The sequence below is a fragment of the Dermacentor variabilis genome, chromosome 3 (genome assembly GCF_050947875.1).
Source record: "Dermacentor variabilis isolate Ectoservices chromosome 3, ASM5094787v1, whole genome shotgun sequence".
Classification (NCBI taxonomy): domain Eukaryota; kingdom Metazoa; phylum Arthropoda; class Arachnida; order Ixodida; family Ixodidae; genus Dermacentor; species Dermacentor variabilis.
This window is the reverse complement of record NC_134570.1, coordinates 178,371,192-178,394,751: the sequence shown is the minus strand read 5'-3', so window position 1 is coordinate 178,394,751 and position 23,560 is coordinate 178,371,192. Positions and strand designations below refer to the sequence as shown.

The 23,560-nt window shown below is 45.2% G+C and overlaps 1 protein-coding gene across 1 annotated transcript in view; it reads left to right on the top strand.

Moving 5' to 3' along the window:
• LOC142576545 (monocarboxylate transporter 13-like) overlaps positions 1 to 22,714 on the top strand; it is a 103,309-nt gene extending 80,595 nt beyond the window's left edge. The window contains exons 7-8 of the mRNA XM_075686711.1: positions 17,789 to 18,045; positions 21,461 to 22,714. Coding sequence (XP_075542826.1) covers positions 17,789 to 18,045; positions 21,461 to 21,690 — 487 coding nt within the window. The 3' untranslated portion in view covers positions 21,691 to 22,714. The remainder of the gene's footprint in view (positions 1 to 17,788; positions 18,046 to 21,460) is intronic.
• Positions 22,715 to 23,560: the final 846 nt, after the last annotated feature.

Below are 23,560 nucleotides of genomic sequence, written 5' to 3'. Positions count from 1 at the left end.
AAATGCGCTGGTTATATTAGGCGACTTCAACGCCAGAGAGAAAATTTGGGGGTACAAGACATCAGAAATAAAAGGTAGGACAGTAACCGACGCGGCAGATAACACGGGGTGCGAGCTAATCACCGACGCCGAATACCCGACAAGAACCGGGAACAGCGTAACCGAAGATACCTGCCCAGACATCACCTTCGTCCTGCGAACAAAACAAGCACAGTGGGAAAACCTAATGGAAAACCTAGGAAGCGACCACTATATAATAAGAACAAAAATCACGACATCAGATAAAATCAGACGGCAAATAGGCAAAGCCAGCATCACGGATTGGAGAGCCTTCAGAGAGTCGAGCAACGACACGACAAGAGGGGAAATCCAGTCGATATCCGAATGGGGAGAAAAACTCAAAGAACAAGTAAGGAAGTTCACGGAAGAAGTAGAACGCACGCAGCAAACACCGGACGTGGACTCTAGGCTACTCAGACTGTGGGAAGCAAGAAAGGGACTCACGAAGAGGTGGAAGAGGCAGAAATTTAACAGAAAGCTCAAAATAAATATAGCAGAGATCACAAGGAAAGCGGGGGAGTATGCGGAGCAGCTTGCGAGACAAAACTGGCAGCAGTTCAGCAGTTCACTGAACGGGACCCTGAACACAGCAAGGACGTGGAGCATACTCAAAACCCTACTAGACCCGACCAAAACCACGTCAGAGAATAACAAAGCCATCCATCGACTGGTTCACCAGTATGAAGGGACGAATGAAGAACTGCTAGAAAAAGTACGCAAGAAGTGCTTTGGCGACAGCAACCCGGCCGCTTACACAGAAAGATATAAAGGGCAAGAAAACGAAGCATTGGACAGGCTCATAAGTAAGGAAGAAGTTTATGCGGCAATAAGAAGAGCAACAAGAAACACGGCAGCGGGTGCGGACAAAATTAACAAAGCACTTATCCGCAACCTCAGTGACGAGTTAGTCGAAAAATTAACCGACTACCTCAACAAACACTGGGGAGTGGAAACAGTTCCAGAAGAATGGAAACACGCTGAAATCATCATGATTCCAAAGCCAGGAAAGAAACTCCAAGTAGAGAACCTCAGACGAATCTCTCTCACATCATGCTTGGGTAAGATATACGAGAGTGGTTACGAAGAGACTTCAAGACTACATGGACGATAACGAATTATACCCGCACAGCATGTTCGGCTTCAAAGCCAAGCTGTCGACGCAAGACGTGCTGCTGCATATAAAGGAAGAAATACTCAGCGAAATCCCACGCTACGGAGAAAATATCATCATGGCACTCGACATCAAAGGCGCCTTTGACAATGTCAGTCACGAAGCCATACTAACGGGCCTAGACAACCTGAACTGCGGCAGAAAGACACACGGCTATGTCAAAGCATTCCTGTCGGGCAGAACAGCGACCATCGGGCTAGGAGAGCTAAGATCAGACAAGTTCAGCACTCCAAACAAAGGCACACCGCAAGGGTCAGTTATCTCGCCCATCCTTTTCAACGTGGCAATGATAGGACTGGCCAAACAATTAGAGGAAATTGGGGGTATACGTCATGCGATGTACGCCGACGATATCACCATCTGGGCGCAAAGAGCTCTGTTAGGATACCAAGAACTCAAGTTGCAAGAGGCCGCAGCATGCGTAGAAACATACGTCAGGGCAAGAGGACTCGCATGCTCAACGGAGAAATCTGAGCTCCTGAGAGTACGCCGGAGACGCAAGGCCAGCGACGAGGCCGAGCCCCTGAAAATCTACCTGGAGGGACACCAGATCCCGGAAGTGACGCAATGCAGAATACTGGGGATGTGGGTGCAAACAAACCAGCGTTGCACATACGCCCTGGCACTAACCAAGACTGCAGTCAACCAAGTGGCCAGAATGATAAACCGGGTGTCGAAAAGAAGATATGGCATGAAGGAGGCAGATACACTCAAGCTGTTAAAAAGCCTAGTAGTCAGCAGAGTGGTGTACAGCCTACCGCACTATAACTGTGTCAAAAGCGAAATCCAGCAAATCGATACCATCCTAAGGAAAGCACTCAAGACGGCGCTTCAAATACCCCAAACAGCGTCGACCGAGAAGCTGCTAGCCCTAGGGCTGCACAACAGCTTTGAGGAACTGCAAGAAGCCCAAAGGATCGCACAATTCCAAAGACTACAGCAAACTGAAACCGGTAGAAGACTTCTAGTCAGGTACGGCGGCGAATCAACCCTACGAGAAGTACAAGATAACATGACGATCCCGGACGAGTACCGCAGTACCATCAGGGTAGCACCAATACCCAGAAATATGGACCCGAACCTGCACAAGGCACGCAGGGAGGCGAGGGCAGAGTACGTGCAAAGGACACTGGCCATCCGGAACGAAACGGTGTATGTTGACGCCGCAACATACGCCGGCAAAGGAGAAGGCAATAAGCATAAAGTGGCGACGGTGATTGGCCCGGACCTCAGGGAAATCACCAGCGCGTCAATACGGAACTGAACGGTAATTGAAGCCGAGGAAGCGGCCGTAGCTCTAGCGGCAGTGGAGGGCTATCGACTAGGCAAATCCCTAACGATTCTAACAGACTCGCAAACAGCATGCCGGAATTACATGAATGGCAGGATCAGCCGCAAAGCGCTGAACATTCTCCGCTCTAACGGCCGACCCACAGACAAGCAAAGCAAACAAGCGATAGTTTGGACACCGGGACACACGAGTGTCGAGGGAAATCTGGAGGCAGATAGGATAGCTCGAGGGTACGCAACAAACCGGGCGTCCAAGAACACTGCCGCCATAGAGGACCCAGAACCGGTAGGCCAAACATACGCTGACACGCTAAACTACTTCAGGGGCGCCAGAATGAGATACCCGGCACCAGACAAACAACTCAACAGAGAAGAAGCCGTAATCTGGCGGCAACTACAAACGGGCACATACCCGAACTTATACATTCTAAACAAAATTTACCCTACCCACTATGAGAACACATGCCCCTGGTGCGGGGACAAGCCCACGCTATATCATATCACGTGGGCCTGCCAAAAAGCAAAAGAAATAACCATAATAGAAAACCCGAGTGCGGAACAGTGGGAGAGGATGCTTTCCAGCGACATCCTGAAAGTCCAGCAAGGGCTAGTAAGGCGTGCTCGCACGGCAGCTACCCTCAGTGGGGCCCTGGACTAGGGGCACCAACCCTGCAAATCAAGATGGAAGAAGCCATCTGAAGAACCGCTAACTCGATATGTAAATAGAGCAAATAAACGTTTTTCACCACCACCACCACCACCACCACCACCACCACCACCACCACGGGCGACAGCGTTCGAACCGCGTTCCTCACGCATTTTGTATGTCGATCCCGGACAACAGACCCCGACTGGTAGCGCCGCGGCGGATGACAGCGTTTTCGATGCACGCGGCAGGCCTAACCTTTCTTTTTTATGCAGCGGCCGTGCCATGAGGCCGAAAGCGGAAGTGGGTATGGCGAAAGCGTACTGCTACGCAAAACGGACTTTGGCGACGATCGCTACGAGAAGGCGCCAGGGAAGCACGCGTCGTTAGGGTGCCCCGATGTGCTCGCTCGCCTTAGCTCCGTTCTTGGGGACGCGCACATCGGGGCACTGTACGCGTCGTTTGCCCGCTGCGGCTGGTGTGAATCACGCTCACGCGTCAGCCATGCGCTGCCGCTCGCGACCTCCGAGGTAGTCGAGCCACACTTCGCTCCATTTGCAACGTGCTACATACACGAGACAGATTAGACCGTCTTTGTTGGGCATCGGCAACCACTCACGTACGCAGCGCGCGAGGTCGTGCGTACTTAGCGAAGCGCGCACACGAAGCGGCAATAGTTGGCCGGAAGCAAAAGCTGAGAAGGCGATTGCTGACTTGCACGCACAGGAGCCGGTAGCGTGCTACTCAGCGCCCCGGTATGCCAGCTTCGAAAATTGCGTAGCCAATATTGTAGCCACTCTGCCTGCAGAGCGAGAACACTAAAACCAACCGCGCACTTAGACGTGCGATCACCTGTTGGGTCACCACAGGCGCAACAGATTTCGGCTTCAATCGCGTTGCGGGATGCTCCGTCCTCTAATTTCCTTCCTCCATGACTGGACAGATCTCTGGCGCTGCAATCGTTGAGCCACCATGAGAATGATGGGAAGCAGATGGATTTGTCTGATCTTCGTGCTTGTGGATTAAGACGTTCTCGTGGATTCCCTTATTGCGCTTTGTATTCCTTCATTGTCGTAAATATCAGAGCAATCTACGCTTTTCGAAATGCAGAAGACGCCACCAACACGCACTATCATTACTAATTTTGAATGCTTCAGCTTGTCGTGATGGCTAAATCCAAACGCGCAAACCGTCTCAACGCAGTGGCTTGCCCGCGATAAATTCATAAGGGCGTTATATGTCGCTTGTCGATGCACGCGTCCGTGGCGTTAAAGGCCGCCCACATTCAACGTTTGTTCCGGCGTCTTCTGGCGCTGCGTCTGTCGTAGCATGATCGACGCCAGCGGGAGCGTCGAGTCCCACGAGCGGCTTGCGGACCAGCGCTGTCTGGTCTGCGCTCGTCATGCCGCGTCCGGCGGCGGCGAACACACAGGACAAACAAGAAAAGTCAGTTGTTCTAACAGCCGAAAGCTTAATGAACAGGCGGAGTAAATGCTGGCTGACAAGCAATAAACCGAACGTACACGAAAAGTGTAAGCAAAAACTAATGCGTGTTACCTGACAGGAAACGCAACCATCTCTAGCGGTAGACATGCTGACACAAAGTTATCCCAGTGTTTTAAACCTACAGCTTGCATAAATTCTCTAGGCAGCTGATCAGCAGATCTGCACGGAATGATAGCTTCTTCCTCTACAATCCAACCTCAGATTTACACTCTACCTTGGTCGCTAGCAGAAAGGTGTTCATTCTTCTTTCTGGTATTGTTTGTAAGTATTGTATAAGGCTGTGTCCTTCTTGCTTTCGAACTACATTCTTAGTCCCCCCCTCCAATCTAGAACCTGCGAGGTATTTAAATAAGTAAATAAATAAATAAATAAATAAATAAGTAAATAAATAAATAAATAAATAAATAAACGAATAGATAAATAAATAAATAAATACACAAGCAAGTGTAATTCATTTCTCTGCATACAACGCTCCCCATTCCTCGTCGTGTTGATTTCTCTGTGTCACTGTGTTGATCTCTCGCGGTGCGCATCTACATTAACTGCGGTTTCTGGTATAGTTCGTGGACATAAACCTTACATGACATCAAAGTTGCGACCTATGCGGGGCATGCTCAAACCGTGTAAAAGATGACATATTGTATCCTTGAAAAGAAGGACGATTGTATAAAGCACACTTATTTTAACAGCGTTTAATTGACCGCTTCACAATAACTTCACACAGACTCCAACGCGTGCACTGAATCTGCATTTTTTTCGTATTAATGTGGTCATTACTGCTTGGACACATCTTGTGTACTTGAAAAAAAAATAAAAGGCCAATAAATTACTTAGTTCCAATATATTTAAAAGAATCCGTACATCAGTGCGATTGCAACAACAGAAAATCACAAAAACACGCACGCTATAGGATACGGAAAAATGCCCAGGACAAACTCCAGAATGTTTGGACCCTGCAATTTATGAAAGCGAACAGTTTCATTTCGTGGGTGTTAATGAGAGGGTGAAAGAAAAAGTTGATTTTGTTCATGAAACAAAATCGCTTCGATATGCTTTGGGATGTAGGCATTGCTTAACACTTTCGAAATTATTAAATATAACTTGCTGTTGACATTGAAGCAGCCTTTCTACAGCAAGAAAAGGAATCAGTTTTTACCAGCTTGGAGCACTGAACTGTAGGGAATTCAAGCGGGCATAAAATTCTGCAAATAGAATCTGTTTGGAAATACGAGATAGCAATGAACATTGAGGTTTCCCTTTGTACTTTGGCTGAGTAATCAAGATTGAAAGGAATACCATTACCCTGTCGGAACAATATTCATCTAATACTGGTTAAATACATGATTAGCTCAGGAAATATAGATGACTGCTATAAATTACAGCAAATCTAATAACAATAATACTATAATAATAATATTTATTTGCACAAGGCAGGCTAGCGGTGAGCAGCGTGCGAGGCTGAGCAGAAAGGCGAAAAACACTACGGCAAGTGCAGCTGCCCTGCGTGTACGTTCTTGCGTTATGCATAGCACGTAATTATATGACTTCTTGTTAGAGGTTCACAGCATACTAAAAGCGCGAGACACGGGACAACAAACCAGACGGCAGGCGTGTCTTTTAGAATACCATGATGCCACGTACAGGTTTCAACACGAGTCACAGTAGCTGCTCAAAAATTTTCGTGGGCCGGCTTTTGCGCCTTTAGAAACATTCAGAGAGAACTTCTATATATATTCCCAGCACGCGCACCGCAATGGACAAACCAGGCTAGCGCTAAGGTTGAATGTCATAACACAATTTCTATTCCACGTTCAGCAATTACACGCAGATCATTTCCGGCCTCCTTCAGGGACAGATGTACGCATCAGGACAGATGCGTACATCAGGACATCAGGACAGAGGACAGATACACGCATCATTTCTCCAGAAGCTGACGCTTCTGTGCACGGATAGTGTGAGGATCTCGCTGCACTGACACTTCGACTTCGCTGCAGCCGACTTCCGAATACTGCACATGCGGAGAGGGTAGCTATATTGACTTGTTGATAGGTCACCTTGTAATTTGTTGTAGCGCACGTAGAAGGAGATTGGCATACAGAGCACATGAGACGACACACAGCGCTGAACAGTTCTCGTTTACGTACGCCGTGTGTTTTCGCACTGAAATTCAGAAACCACCGTTACACGCTCCAAAACAAATTCAAGCTAAAACACGTTTTTAAATGACCGAACACGCCTATTATTTACTCTTAATAAGGACAGGTCAACAATATTTATTTATTACAATAAAATAATTATGCGGCGTGTGCCACGAAACCTGGCAGTAAGCAACCCTGGGTGTCGCACCAGTCGCACTGTTGAAATCGCCATCATGTGAAATGGGCGCCGTAAAAATCGCATTCCTACGCGTGCGACTGCACCGATTTTCGTCATTCCAGTCGCAACATTTCAAACAGCCTTTCTAGTCATCCCGAGAAAGCCTTTGGCAAGCAGGTCTTGCACGGGTAGGTGACTGTGGTCGTGAAATGTAGCTTGCGTATGGCTTCGTCCAATGCACTTTACATGCTTTGTGCGCGTTGGCTGATCGGTGTCGCCTTTATCTGCTGCCACGTGGTGCACGCTTGCGCTCTGAAATTTGGGACAGGAAAGATGTGTTCGGCCTTCCTCTACGCAGCGTTGTGTACTGCAGAGCCATCGCTCGCGTTCGAGTACGGGTTCGAGTACGGGTTCGAGTACCGGAGGGCCACGCGACGCGTCAGTATTCTTGCAACACCTGAGATCACGGGCCAGACGAGGAAACACGCCGGAGGCACACCCATTAACTTGCAAATGTTGATCGAGCGACGTGCCTGGGCGCCTAGGCGCCATTTCTATTTAAAATACTTCGATACATTCGCAAATTTGTAAATATATATAATGTTGCAGCAAGCGCGTACGCACAAAAATTCCTTGCTTGGAAATTTCTTAACTCTGGCCACCTTGTTTCATTTGATTAAAATGTCTGTTAGTATATAAACATTTTTGTCTTTCGCGCTGTAGTATATTTTCACTCTGAAACAATTTATTGAGGCTGCTTTAGCAGCTTAGCAAGAATGCTCTTTGTATATACTGCGCTGTCAGCACTTTTTGCTTGTAGCTTTTGTAATTGAAGGGAGTCATTACTCTGCTTGCCGACTAGCTAGCGGGTCACCACCAGCTCAAGCACGTAAATATGAAGTTTCTGCACGATGGCGCAAATAACGCTCTGGAATTTTACCTTGCTTGTAAACGTATTACCTTTTATGCATGTAACGTAGTCAAAAAAATTCACTGACGATTACGATACTCCCTAATGCGCAATTTGAGCACAGCTACATACGTGTTTTCATTTCGCGATATATTGAGGCGAATAATTGAGAGAGGATAGTCGGCGATCGTCGAAAATGTGATCTGGGTGTCAAGCGCGTCGGCTTTTCTAATGACTCGTTGATTCTTGAAGTGTAATCGTTGGTGCCGCGTGGCTTCCAAAAGGTACTATACAATTCGCGTCGCGCGTACAGTCAAATTACAAAAAAAAAATTACGAACCATAACAATCGAAAGAAGCGCGAACGAGACCAAACCAATTAAACCAAACAAGCGCGAGCGAGTGCTGCCGTGGCAGACGATAGGACAAAACGAGCGATCCGGCTCAGACCATGCAGTGAAGGCTCACTCACAAAAGGCAGACCAGACACCGATTTCGGTGTGCCGACTGTCAGCGACCGCGTTTTTTCCTTTGTGTCGCCGCCTCTGTCACACTGTACCGACGCTGACAATCAGCCGACGGTCGGCGGCGAGCACGGCGTCGGTCCGTGTCGGGTCGGCCTAGTCTGAATGGGCCTTTACGAGCGGTTCAGCGGCTCTGCATCAGTTTTCCGCGCGCTGGTCACTGAAGGGGCCGCTCCCATTGATCCCCGCTGTTTTCTGTGCTTGCGAGCAGCAATTGTGTAAAAAGAAGAGCCGCCTTATGCCATGTCTTCCGGAAGCAGCGCCATCCACGCTTTGGTTCATGACAACCAAACGTACATCCGCGGGATCCTTTAAATCGCTGATGTGTGAAAGCCACTACAACGCAACCCAGTTCTTGCATTCTTGAGACTTCGTAAAAAAGCACCACGCAATAGAAACTTCGTTAATGACAATGTAGCGGCATCATATTTGGCACCAAGGACGCCGTACGCATTTGCGTACGCAGAACAGTGCGGTGGCTACCAGAAAGTGTCATGGCACCGACGTTACTAAGAACCAAAGAAAAAAAATCTAGATACTAAAGGTCGGCTGCACGCAGATGTTCGCGGTCTTGTTTTTGTCGAGACGGCACGAGTGCCAACGCGTGACTCTGCCCCACTAATAAGGACGCGCAGACCTCATCGCCTGCCCTCGCTGGTGGGTTCTGGCTGAAAGAAAAAGAATGTCGCTGCATATAGATTTACTAGAGTGGCTTATTTGCGCAGTATCAGCTTGAGAAGAGGAGTTCAGCCAACGTTTATATAGTTTCTCACGGTGGTGGCGCGATAGCAGTATCTTGTATCTTAATACACACGATATATTATTTCATGTATCGGAAATACAGATACTGATACACGTCTTGCCAGATGTATCATGATACAGATACAAGATACCCAAAGAGTATCTAAAATAGTATCTTATCATCCTCATCCGCCTATTTTATATCCGCTGCAGGACGAAGGCCTCTCCCTGCGATCTCCAATTACCCCTGTGCTGCGCCAAACGATTCCAACTAGCACCTGCGAATTTCCTAATTTCATTGCACCACTTAGCCTTCTGCCTTCCTCTACTGCGTTTCCCTTCTCTTGGTACCCATTCTGTAACAATAATGGTCCGACGGTTATCTAACATGCGCATTGCGTGCCCTACCCAGCGCCAATTTTTCTCTTAATGTCAATTAGAATATCAGCTATACGCATCTGCTCTTTGATCCAAACCGCTCTCTTTCTGTCTCTTTACGTTATGCCTAGCAACCTTCGTTTCATCGCTCTTTGCGCGGTCCTTAACTTATTCTCATGCTTCTTTCTCATATCTCCAAGTCTCTGCCCCATATTTCAGCGCCAGTAAAATGCACTGGTTATATACATTTCTTTTCGATGACAATGGTAAGCTTCTGGTCAGGAGCTGACAACGCCTGCCGTATGCGATCCAAACCATTTTTATTCTTTTATGAATTTCCTTCTCAAGATCAGGGTTCCCTGTGATAATTGACCTAGGTAAACGTACTATTTCACAGACTTTAGAGGCTGACTGGCGATCCTGAACTCTCGTTCCTTTGCCGGTTATTCATCATTATCTTTGTCTTCTGCATGTGAATCTTCAACCCCGTCCTTACAATTTCTCTGTTAAGGTCCTCAATCATTTGTTGTAACTCATCAGCAGTGTGGCTGAATAGAACAATGCCGTCGGCAAACCGAAGATTGCTGAAGTATTCGTCGTCAAGCCCAATTCCTAAGCCCTCCGAGTTTAATAGCTTGAATAGTTATTCCAAGTACGCAGTGAAAGGCATTGGAGAGATTGTGTCACCTTGTATGACCCCTTTCTTTATAGGTATCTTCCTACTTTTCTTGTGGAGAATTAAGGTAGCTGTGGAATCTCTGTAGATGTTCTCCAGGATATTTGCATAAGCGGTCTGTACTCCTTGATTACCTAATGCCTCTTGACTGCTGGTATTTCTACTGAATAAAATGCCTTTTCGTAATCTATGCAAGCCATATATAAAGCTTATTGCACTCCGCTGATTTCTGAATTACGTGACTGATGACATGGATGTGATCCATTGTAGAGTGTCTCTTCCTGAAACCTGCTTGTTCCATTGGTTGTCTAAAGTCCAGTGTTGCCCTTATACTATAGGAGATTATGTTGGTGGATATCTTATATAATACTGGGAGTAAGCTAATGGGTCTATAATTTTTCGATTCTTTAACGTCTGCCTTCATGTGGATTAGTATGTTTGCAATATACCAGTTTTCTGTGACTCTTGCAGTCGATAGACACTTCGTATAGAGAGCTGCCAGCTTTCCAAGCATTATGTCTCTTCCATCTTTCAATAAATCGACTGCTATTCTCTCTTCACCTGCCGCTCTTCCCCGTTTCATGTCTTGCAAGGCCCGTCTGACTTCATCGCTAGTTATAGCAGGAGTTCCTGTATCCTGTTCATTACTGTTTCTAACTGAGGTATCCTGACTCCTCTGGGTACTGTACAGGTCAGTATACAATTCTTCCGCTGCTTTTACTATATCTTCCAGATTGCTGATGATATTACCGTGCTTATCTTTCAGTGCATACTTCCTTGGTTTGTCCCAAGCCAAGTTTCTTTCTCACCGATTTCCTGCTGCGTCGATTTTTTACGGCTTTTTCAGTCTTTCTCACGTTATAGTTTCGAATATCAGTTATTTTCGCCTTTTTGATCAGTTTTGACAGTTCCGCGAATTCTATCGTATCTCTTTTGTTGGAGACTTTCATTCTTTGTCGTTTCTTTATTAGGTCCTCTGTTACTTCGGAGAGCTTGCCTACTGGTTGCCTTGGTGCCTTACCTCCCACTTTCAATTGCAGCCTAGTTACGGTTTCATTCATTGCCTCTATGTCACATTCATCTCTCTGTTCTAAGGCAGCACATTTGTTGACAAGCACCAGCATAAATTTATCTGCCTCTACCCTTACTGCCTCTAGGTTGACCTGTTTCTTCTTGACCAATTTTACTCTTTCTCCCTTTAAATTCAGGTCAATCCTAGCCCTCACGAACCTGTGATCACTGCACTTTACCCTACCTATCACTTCTACATCCTGCACTATGCTGGTATCGGCCGAAAGTATGAAAACAATTTCATTTCTTGTTTCACCATTACGGCTTTTCAACGTCCACTTTCTGTTGCAACGTTTCCTGAAAAAGGTGTTCATTATTCTCAGCTTATTAATTTCTGCGAATTCTACCAGCATCTCTCTAGAGTTCTTAAAATCGACACCGCGGTTGCCGATTACTTTTTCACCAGTCTGCTTTCCCTCATTTTTGCATTGAAGTCGCCCATTACTACACTATACTGAGTTTGCACTTTTATCACTCGCTAATTCAACATCTTCATAAAACTGATATGCTTTATCATTATCGTGTCTGTATCTTGAAGCGTAGGCTTGTACTACCTTTAAGCTATGCCTCTTATTAAGAATGATTACGACAACTGCCACCCCGTCTTTAATGCTGTAGAATTCGTCAATGTTTCCCGGTATGTCCTTATGAATTAGGAATCCTATCCCGTATTTCTCCTCATCAGGGAGACCTCCATATCAGAGGACATGGCCGTTAGTGAGCACCAGTTCTAATCTCGCAAGGGCCAATGATATCTCAAACAATATCTGATAGTTCCTCAAAGAACCCTGCTAAGCTAGCCTCACTCGACAGAGGTCGGCTGTTGACGATTGCCAGGGCCAGTTTCCATTGGGCCTGTCCGGCTCGAGAGATTCTTAGCACCCTCTGCTGCATTACAGGTCTGACCGCCGCCTTGGTCAGGTGCTCCGTAGCTGCTGGCGACTGAGGGCGATGTGTACATTGTATGAATAATCAGGGAAAGGCTGGCCGAATACTGTACCAGGGTGTCCAATTCCTATTCTGGTGAGGGAGTGTCTTTGTTGAAGCTCAGTGGCCCTTCATAATTTGGTTGTACCTGGATTACTATAGCCCCAGTTGCTCTCGGCATCTTTTGCCTGTGTTAGGCGTCACTCCAAGCCTGCAGATGTAGTGCACTGGAGGAGATCGAAGTCAGGCATCCCATCGTTAATAAAAAAAAACGAGGATTTGAACTTTTGACTATCGCAACCGAGCATGCGACATAACTCAGTCGGATAATCCCGCAGGTGGCAAGGCTACCTTATCGCCGAAAAGTACAGTCGAGAGGGCCCTACATGCCTAAGAGATCCGTCAATTTGTCTGCCCTAGTCGTACGTTGCACGATATAGTGTCAACTCCCAGTGGTACTAACATCGAGTTTTTCGAATATCACGCACGCATTCGGCCTTGAACGCGCCTAGGTATCTGCTGTATCTTCAGCGAAATTGAACAGCGCTTAAAACCTTTGTGAAAAAAAAAGTAAGAGGAAGGAACAAGTTTTCAGCGCTTACCAAGAAGCCCCGAGCCGCGTATCGTCCCCTCGTTGTCTTGTCTCGTTGCCTCCTGCTGTCCGAAAATTGCGCTGCCGGGTAAAAAATTAAGGGTGGCTAGAGGAGCCGCGCAGAAGAATACGGCTATAGGTCTTCCGCATGCATCTTCGATACTGCCCTGCACTGTATATACGGAAGACGGCCTGTTAATGCGGGAAATTTAGTACCGCATGGTCTCCATCATCTTAGCCAGAGAAAGTCGATGCAGGGCCTGTTGTCTCTGTAGTAGTCAAAGCCTGTGATTCGGACAGATTACGATTTTTGTCTTTCAAGGATTAAATGGTCCATACGAGTTTCGTGGTTGTGACCGCTCTTTGAGTGGTGGCGCCCTGCAACTATGGGCCTATGGATGGATGGATGGATGCTATGATCGTCCCCTCTTGAAACGGGGCGGTGGGTTGCACCACCAAGTTATTTGCGTCTAGTTTTAGTGATTAGTGCTATCTGTAGGTGATTCGTGGGGTTAATGCAACAGCGATTTTCATTGGCCTCAGTGCGACAACTTCTGCTCATATCCATCCAGAATTGGTTGGTTGCTACCTCTTGGACGAAAATTCTGTATCTGCGGTAGAGTTCGACCCCTGCATTGCAAGGTCTCATGCATAAAATAAGATAACGCGCCATGACGCAAGTCCTTCGCTGTCTGCAGACAATCTACGACCGATCAGTGAACTGCGCATTCATGCATGCACGAAAACTTATTAAACAGTACATGTGCCGGAAAGAAGCCACCATACTTAGGGTTATTGTAACGAAAAATTGCCCTGATATGTCAATGCACAGAGACACTAGCGGAGCGGGCGCGGATCTACGTGACCTGGCCTACACACAGTTCGTGACACTTCGCGAACTGTGTATAATGGCTGAGGAGTTCTATAGAGCTTTATACAGTACCATTGGCACCTACGACGATGATGTGAGATAGAATAGTCTAGAGGAATTTCAAATCCCACAGGTAACGCCGGAAGAAGTAAAGAAAGCCTTGGGAGCTATGCAAAGGGAGAAGGCAGCTGGGGAGGATCAGGTAACAGCAGATTTGTTGAAGGATGGTGGGCAGATTGTTCTAGAGAAACTGGCCACCCTGTATACGCAATGCCTCATGACCTCGAGCGTACCGGAATCTTTGAAGAACGCTAACATAATCGTAATCCATAAGAAAGGGGACGCCAAAGACTTGAAAAATTATAGACCGATCAGCTTACTGGTAATTGCCTACAAACTATTTACTAAGGTAATCGCAAATAGAATCAGGAACACCTTAGACTTCTGTCAAACAAAGGACCAGGCGCGATTCCGTAAAGGCTACTCAACAATAGACCATATTCACACTATCCATCAGGTGATAGAGAAATGTGCGGAATATAACCAACCCTTATATATAGCTTTCATAGATTACGAGAAAGCGTTTGATTCTGTCGAAACCTCAGCAGTCATGGAGGCATTACGGAATCAGGGTGTAGACGAGCCGTATATAAAGATAGTGAAAAATATCCATAGCGGCTGCACAGCCACCGTAGTCCTCCATAAAGAAAGCAACAAAATCCCAATAAAGAAAGGCGTCAGGCAGGGAGATACGATCTCTCCCATGCTACTCACAGCGCGTTTACAGGAGGTATTCAGAGACCTGGATTGGGAAGAATGGGGGATAAAAGTTAATGGAGAATACCTTAGTAACTTGCGATTCGCTGATGATTTTGCCTTGCTTAGTAACTCAGGGGACCAATTGCAATGCGTGCTCACTGACCTGTAGAGGCAAAGCAGAAGGGTGGGTCTAAAAATTAATCTGCAGAAAACTAAAGTAATGTTTAACAATCTCGGAAGAGAACAGCAATTTACAATATGTAGAGAGGCACTGGAAATAATAGGTAAGGGAATACATCTACTTAGGGCAGTTAGTGACGGGGGATCCGGGTCATGAGACTGAAATAATCAGAAGAATAAGAATACGCTGGGATGCGTTTTGCAGGCATTCTCAGATCATGAACAGCAGGTTTCTATTGTCCCTCAAGCGAAAAGTGCGTAACAGCTGTGTCTTACCAGTACTCACGTACGGGGCAGAAACCTGGAGGCTTACGAAAAGGGTTCTATTTAAATTGAGGACGACGCAACAAGTTATGGAAAGAAGAATGATAGGTGTAACGTTAAGGGATAAAACTAGATTGGGTGAGGGAACAAACGCGAGGAAATGACATCTTAGTTAAAATCAAGAAAAAGAAATGGGCATGGGCAGGACATGTAATGAGGAGGGAAGATAACCGGTAGTCATTAAGGATTACGGACTGGATTCCAAGGGAAGGGAAGCGTAGCAGGGGGCGGCAGAAAGTTTGGTGGACGGATGAGATTATGAAGTTTGCAGGGACGACGTGGCCACAATTAGTACATGACCGGGGTTGTTGGAGAAGTATGGGAGAGGCCTTTGCCCTGCAGTGGGCGTAACGAGGCTGATGATGATGATGATGACACTTCGCGGTCATATTTCTATGCCGATAACTTCAATGAACTGATTCATAGTTACAAGGTGGACTGATATACTGAGCTTAAAACGGAATCGCGGAGCATAACATATTCACTGTAAATTCTACTTGAAGTAGATTGTTGCCCTCCACCCATGATTCACAGAGTAACACGAATATTTGGCGCGATGACGCGACACAATTCCAAATACTGATAAGACCAGAGCACCCATCGGGCATGTCACGAAACCTCTGCTTCGCGCAGTACTTCCTGGCCCTGGCTAGTCAGTATTGAGCGAGATCTGCTACCCAAGAAGGGCGACATCCGTATTAGTCTTATGTGTTGTCCTGCAAGTTATTTTAATTTTCCTACCGAATGCGTGTACAACATGTATGGTGAGCGTTATTTGGACTTTTTTCGGTTCTGGCGCTGACTCTCAGTTGAGTTACAACGATGTGCCAGTCAATAAAGCCATAGAAAACACTGCGAAATTAAAGGGTATGTTTCACAAAAATGCAGAAATAATTGCAGTATTTAGAAAGGGTGACCGCTGCTACGTTTCTAATTAGCGCCCTATTGCTATTCTTCCTTTCTCTAACAAGGTTATTGAAAAATGTATTGAAAAGCGCTCGACCAGATACTCCTCAAAATTTAACGTTCTTTCGCCAAATAAATTAGGGTTTAGGGTAGGATTCTCGACTGACTTTGCTATACTTTCTTTCATTGAAAAAATAGAAAGCGCTATAGGTGCCAGTTCCGGAGCAGGATCAGTTTTTATCGATCTATCCAAAGCATTTGAATCCACAAGCCACGTCATCTTAGTCGCTAAACTACGGGCAGTAGGCGTCGATGACGCAGCATTAGCACGTATAAAAAGTTACCTAACAGATAGACAACAAGCTGTGTATTTTGGTTCCTCAATTTCTAATTTCAGAACAACCAATAAAGGGGTTCCGCAGGGGTATGTACTTGGCCCACTACTATTCCTGCTCTATATAAGCGATTTACCCGGTTGTTTACTAGAAACTGAGGCCTTCCTTTACGCTGACGACACCACATTCCTTCAACCGATCGTTCACTAAATTCTCTGAGTACTTAGCTAAACACTGATCTGAAAAAAAATATTTTAACGTCGTGCCAGCTTAACTCGCTAAGAATGAAGCCTACCGAAACGTCTTTTATGCTTTTTCAATCGAATCATTGGTCACCAGAATTCAATCTGACATGAGTGCAGTTAATGAATGCTCATTTCTTGGTATAATTCTTGACTCAATCTTAAAAAATAACGAAGCATCTCGCCTATTTGAAGCCCAAAATTTATCCTGGTATTAGAGTTTTACTTACATCTAGATATTATTTTAGCAAACCAACATTGCTAACCTTGTATTATTCTTTTATTCACAGCCATCTCAGTCATTGCATTACACCATAGGGTAACACATATCCAACTCTATAGCACCACTACAGCATTTGCGGAATTAAGCCATGCGGGTACTGTCGTTCAGCTCATTCTACTGCAATGCTTCTGATATGCTTCTGAACCGCAGAGTACTTTCAGTAAAAAAATCATGGTAAATATAAATTAGCCGTAATGTTATTTAAGGTAACACCTAATCCTCCACCAGTAAATATATTTTCTGAGGATACTTTGCTTACCTTGAAGCGCACAGGATTTTCAGCTAACAACCATTTCTTATTGTCACTAATGCATACTAATTACGGAAAACAATCTGGATATTTCGCAGCATTATCTACTTGGAATAGCCTCCCACTAAATGTCAAGCACTATTCGTCTTTAGGTTTCTTCAAGAAAGCATTACTTACTTTTCTACTAGATAACCAAAATAATCCACATATCTTTGCTATTCACTTCACTCCTGCTCATTTTCTTTCCGTTTTTTCTTTTTCTTTTGTATTTTTTTTTCATTTGTAGCCTTTATAAATGTTTTTGGTTTGTTGTGTTGCGAATGCATTAAACTATTGTTTTAATTCTACTACTAGCTATTGACCTTATATTATTTTGCAGTTTGTACTACATTTAATTTGTATAATCTTCCACTTAGTGACTACTGTATTGCTGTTTCATGCTGTGTATTTGCTGTAATGTGTATATTTTCTGACAGGAGGTCCCGTTTCAGCCACATGCTCTGGCACCCCCTTCTGTATACTTGTGCAAGCCTGTATATCTACTCATTAAAGAAATGAACTGGAACGGAATAGGGCAAAGAGAAATGAAAGTGGATGAAGAGCTAACTTTTTGTTAGTGGGAACAGAATTCACATTCTCCGCATTACACGCTCGGTGCTTTACCAGTTAAGCTACCGCGGCACGATCCACACGCCCGCTCTCTTTTGTGCTTGCGTATGCGTGCAAGACTAGCCCTGGGAGTCCATGGAGTGAAATTTGAGGTTGATTTTATTTCGAATGATAGAATAAATAAAACATTTCAAGCTTATGCGCTCTGTTTTTCCTCAACAGGGGCTACATCGGTCGCCAGACGCTACTGACCGTCTCGTTCCTGTGCCTCGGGTCGCTGTTCGTGCTGCTTCCCATGGCCTCGAGCTACGTCACCGTGTTTGCCTTCGCCACGGCGATCGCCTTCTGCATCGGCGTTGCAATTTGCTTGTTCTCGGTGCTACTGGCGGAATACGTGGGCATCGATCGCGTCTCCATGGCCTACGGCATGGTGTCCGGATTCTCCGGTGTCACGTCGCTCTTCAAACCGTTGATAATCGGTGAGTGTTCGAGGCCCGGCTGCACATACGTAACTCCGAACCATTCCCTTCCTGTGAGATCATGCCAAATGCTCATATGCCTCCAAGGCCTACATCCATTGCGTTTATTTCGCATTCGCTGTCCCTTGCCTATTTGGTTCACCAAACTCGCCCCCCCCCCCGCCTTTCTCAGGCTTTTATATGACTTTGTTGTGCCTTTTGTCCTATACCTTAAGCTTAATTTTGTTCTTTTCTTACACAACCCTGCTTTTAACGAATGTACTATGGTTTCTGCCTTACCCCACACCAACAGCAGCCAAGGCCTGTAGCACAACATATCGTGACATCTTGCTTGCATTTCACTTCTTTTTATAAGTACTGGGAAACTGAACTTATTGAGAGGTGTAAAAAAATAGACCCTAGCTCCTTCGGTTACCTGTTTCGGTTCTGCAATGAAAGACCGATACTATATCGCATCACTCCAGTATTTTATTACCTTAATTTATTCTGCGCAGTAGGTTTATTTCGATATTAGGCATACTGCATATTTGGACAGTAATGTCTCAATTCCAAAATTTGCGAATCCAGTCGAATTCCGTAAACTAAGTCATTTTGGCATACGGTAAACGTAACCATTGTATTTGGTAAAAAGGCTTACAATATTCCGCACATGCAGTGCCTTTTGTGACATTTGCGCAGACAAATTAGCCGGTCATAAATGAGAAAATGAAAAGTAATTGTTTATGCTTCATCATGAAAATCACATAAAAGACATGAAGCGTGGTGAATCAAATAATTGAGAAAGATAATTAGTGTAATTATGTAAATTATGTAGTTAGACATTTTGATTTATCTTAGAAGTAAGGGCGGCTTTATCGAGTAGTTTAATTCAAGGTTTATAACAGTGCTATCAGCCACAGCCATATCTTTTTTTAATTTGGCAGAGGTAAAAATAAACGCCCCGTATACTTAAGCACCATTGTGTTATTACCTCGCGTATAAATTAATTCGCTGTCGTTGTACGGATCCTTCTCCTGGACGTAAGTTACACGTCGGTACGTTATCAGATGGTCAGATCTCCGAAGCAATGTATATTGATAGATCCTGATACCAGTGCGCGATGTGTCCTCACAGGCTTTAACGCGACAGCTTTACTCAAATCACAAAGGCATTCAGTGACGTTGACAGGTATTTCTACGGCGGAGCAGCTGGTCGAGGGAGAGCGATGGACTGAGGAACAAGGAGCAGCGAAGTGAATTAACGTAGAGAAGTATGCGTGCGGCAGACGCGATTGATTGCTCGATGCTTTCTACCTCAGTGCCTGGAGGTGGTTGCAAAAAGTCGCAGTTTCGTGGTAAAGGCCAAGCATTGATAGATATAGAACTTTAGTTGAGACCTATACGAAGTAAAGATAGTAGCTTTTTCTGCCGTATAAGCTTGTGAAGATTCGCTCACTGAATAAATTAACATACACGAGTGCACAATCAAGCATGAAAACATCTCCCTCGATGACCGCGGAATCTCGCTTTCACAATTCTGGATTGAGGAAGCACGGCATTAGACGCGAGGGAATTAACCTTCTTGCTGCCTCGCGCTTCATCACGAACTAAGCGGCGGGAAAGTAGCGCCCACGAAGCTATCATCCCTAGGCGCACCTGGACTATGTAGTCATCGCAGATCGCTTTCAAGAGAGGGCCCGTGCGGCCGCACAATACGCAGCAGCCTCCGCAGTGGAACAAGCCTCCCCTCCATGCGCCTCCCCCCGTCGTTGCCTTGCGCGCGACGGACGACGATGCGCACTCTCCCTACTTTCCTCCCTTGCGCACGCGAGATCGAGCCTCCATCATCGTCTCAGCCTTGCCTGCTTTCACTCGCACACACAGCATACGGCGCGCGTCGATGATGTTATCACGCTTGGACTTTATACACAACATCACAGCCACGAAGATGGAAAACATGAGCCTGGAGGGCCCTGATAATTTCTATCACAATAATAAAGGGGCGTCATGATCATCGAATGACAGGACTGCGGAACATGTGATTCGGACTGTACGATGGCGGCGCGTTGCACCAGCTGAGTGAGAGGTGATTGGAGGTTTTGCAGCAGGAAAGAAGGAAGACCACAAACAACGGGGGCGTACAAAAACATAGTTCCCATTTGTGGTTCAGAAACTTCGATGTTGTGAATTCTTTGTGTGCGTGTCTTCTTTTTTTTCAGAAAGATAGGTAGCACATTAGGCAAAATAATAAAAAGTGTTTGGTGACGCTCACAGCCTTAATCCATCCATCCATCCATGATCACGTGAACACGGAGTGGCGTTGACGTGACAGAACTAATACATTCAATCACTGTGCGGCTAGCAAAGAAGAATGCGAAAATACAACATAGTGGCTGTGGCAGGGATGACTAAGCGAAAGGTTTCACGCAAGCCAGAATATCTGGAAATGTATTCCATGGAGAGACAGAGTATGCACATGACATATGTATTTAATTCATTGGCTTTAGAATCCGCCCCCCAATTAGTCAGCGCAAAATGACATTTTTGCTGCATTTTAGAGCACACGGCCTAAAGATGTAATAAAGTACTCCGTTCTGCGGCAAAAAAAGACGTTCCACGTCCGCCGCCAAGGTCTGTGAGTGGTGGCGCTGGCTAACACTCCCAGGGTTCTACTAGGACACATAAATACCCAAGAAAGTGGATGGGAAAACGACGCCGCGGTAGCTCAATTGGTAGAGCATCGCACGCGAAATGCGAAGGTTGTGGGTTCGGTTCCCACCTGCAGCAAGTTGTTTTTTCATCCACTTTAATTTCCATTACTTCATCGTTTCTTTATTTCATTTATTAAGCACAAGTAATTTCCCCTATGTTGTCCTTGGTGTCAGTGTTTGTTGGCTTCTTATGATATGACTAATAAACATCGGGCCCCTTGGTTAACCCCCTTTCTTCTCGTTCATTACATAACGAGGGTCTCGAATCCGGCAACATTGATGCCTTCAGGTAGCATATGTGGGTTTATTGACCAGTTGCCTTCACCCTAAAAGATCACGTTCTCGTGACGCCTGCGGCAAAAAAAAAAGACGTTCCACGTCCGCCGCCAAGGTCTGTGAGTGATGGCGCTGGCTAACACTCCCAGGGTTCTACAAGGACACATAAATACCCAAGAAAGTGGATGGGAAAACGACGCCGCGGTAGCTCAATTGGTAGAGCATCGCACGCGAAATGCGAAGGTTGTGGGTTCGGTTCCCACGTGCGGCAAGTTGTTTTTTCATCCACTTTTATTTCCATTACTTCATCGTTTCTTTATTTCATTTATTAAGCACAAGTAATTTCCCCTATGTTGTCCTTGGTGTCAGTGTTTGTTGGCTTCTTATGATATGACTAATAAACATCGGGCCCCTCGGTTAACCCCCTTTCTTCTCGTCCGTTCTTTTCAGGTTATTTCAGGGACGTCGTCGGAGCCTATGACAAGCTTTTCATAATCTGCGGATCTGGAGTCATCTTGGGCGGTTTTATTTGGATCACTGTTCGCCTAGTAGAGACGAACAAGCAGTCCAGGCGATGGAATCTCGGCGATTGTGAGAGCAACATCAGTGTACAAGCGCCATCCGTTCTACCAAAGTATATCGGCAATGCAACAGAACTCCCCGCTACGTACTCCCTGTGACAAACTGTACTTCCCCAGTGTATGCAGTGCAGCAGTGGGACTTCACTCTGGCGTACACGGAACACAATGTGCATTTTGTGCCTCGCGAGGAGCTTCGTGTGACGGCTCTGTCCTCTTGAAAGCCGTGAGAACTCTGGATGGAACAGAAGTTCCAGCCACCATGCTCATTATACGTCATTTTTAAGAGATAGCTCTCTGTGGTTCTTCCCGTATTTTTGCGATCTGTCAGGTTTTCATCGCTTGCTGTCAGCTTCGTGAACACTGGATTTCACTAGGTGTTGCTAGGCGCCGAATGAAAGTAGCACCGGACGGCAGTATATAACTATCTTATGATCACCAAGAATGGTACACCTTAGTTATACGCTAGGAAAAATTAATTCCTGCATAAAACCAGATCATATAAGGTCAGCTCGCAGGCATTCCCAAAGCATAGCCATTGGTTATTAGTATGGTGTATTATATTTAAGAGACTCTTCGCGTTACTCGTTTTTTTTTTTATTTAGCCATTCAGTAACTGCTTTTTGCGTGTTACCTTGTTCTTTGCCAATTTTCGTGACTGAGAAAGTCCCACTACTATGCCGACATAAAACTCATCAAAATAAACCGTACCAAACCACTCTTAGTGTTTCATTACATATGCACCACACATTGTCAGAATAAATCACAGGCAGTTACCATAAGAAATACCACGCAAAAAAAAAGAAGAAAGAAGGCATGGCTATTTATTTCTGACTATTGTAAAAAGCAGAAACCATGTAACTATTTAAATATGCTATATTTACTTGCATGTTATATGTTTGCATGTCTCCGTTACTGATACAATGTGCAGAGGGATGTTTAAATTGCTATAGCTTACAAAGATATCAATGCAACGTTGGTTTTACCAGAATGTTTTACTTACGATTTCTGTGTATACAGTCAACATGTAATCACGAAACGAATTTTGGAATATATGCAGACGCAGACGAACAAAGTATGTGTGGGAGAGATGGGTGTGCTCTGGCGGTAGAGCTGTACTCGTCCAAGTTCTCAGGATATTACAATTTTTTTTGTAGAAAATATGGTGTGGTCCTTGTTGTAGGAAACCAAGAATTCTCCGTTTTAGTGTTAGTTCACGCTTACTGCTCTTTCCTTTCTCACCATCGAGAAATATAAAGCAGCAGTATGCTATCAGTATCGTGTGTTTTCTTTACTAGATCTGTGTTGTTGAAATACTGTTTTAAGCGGTTCAAATGAGAAGTATGTGTGGGAGAGATGCGTGTGCTCTGGCGGTAGAGCTGTACTTGCCCAAGTTCTCAGGTTATTACAATTTTTTTGTAGAAAATGTGATGTGGTCCATGCTGTAGGAAACCAAGAATTCTCCGTTTTAGTGTTAGTTCACGCTTACTGCTGTTTGCTTTGTCACCATCGAGAAATATAAAGCAGCAGTATACTATCAGTACCATGTGTTTTCTTTAGTAACTCTGTGTTGTTGAAATACTGTTTTAGGCGGTTCAAATGAGAAGTATGGTGTTAGCGTGTTCTTTGCCAATTTTCGTGACTGAGCAGGTCCCACTACTGTTCCGACATAACACTCATCAAAATAAACTGTACCAAACCACTCTTAGTGTTTCATTACATATGCACCACACATTGTCAGAATAAATCACAGGCAGTTACCATAAGACATACCACGCAACAAAAAAGAAGAAAGAAGGCATGGCTATTTATTTCTGACTATTGTAAAAAGCAGAAACCATGTAACTATTTAAATATGTTATATTTACTTGTATGTTATATGTTTGCATGTCTCCGTTACTGATACAATGTGGTGAGGGATGTTTAATTTGTTATAGCTTACAAAAATATCAATTCAACGTTGGTTTTACCA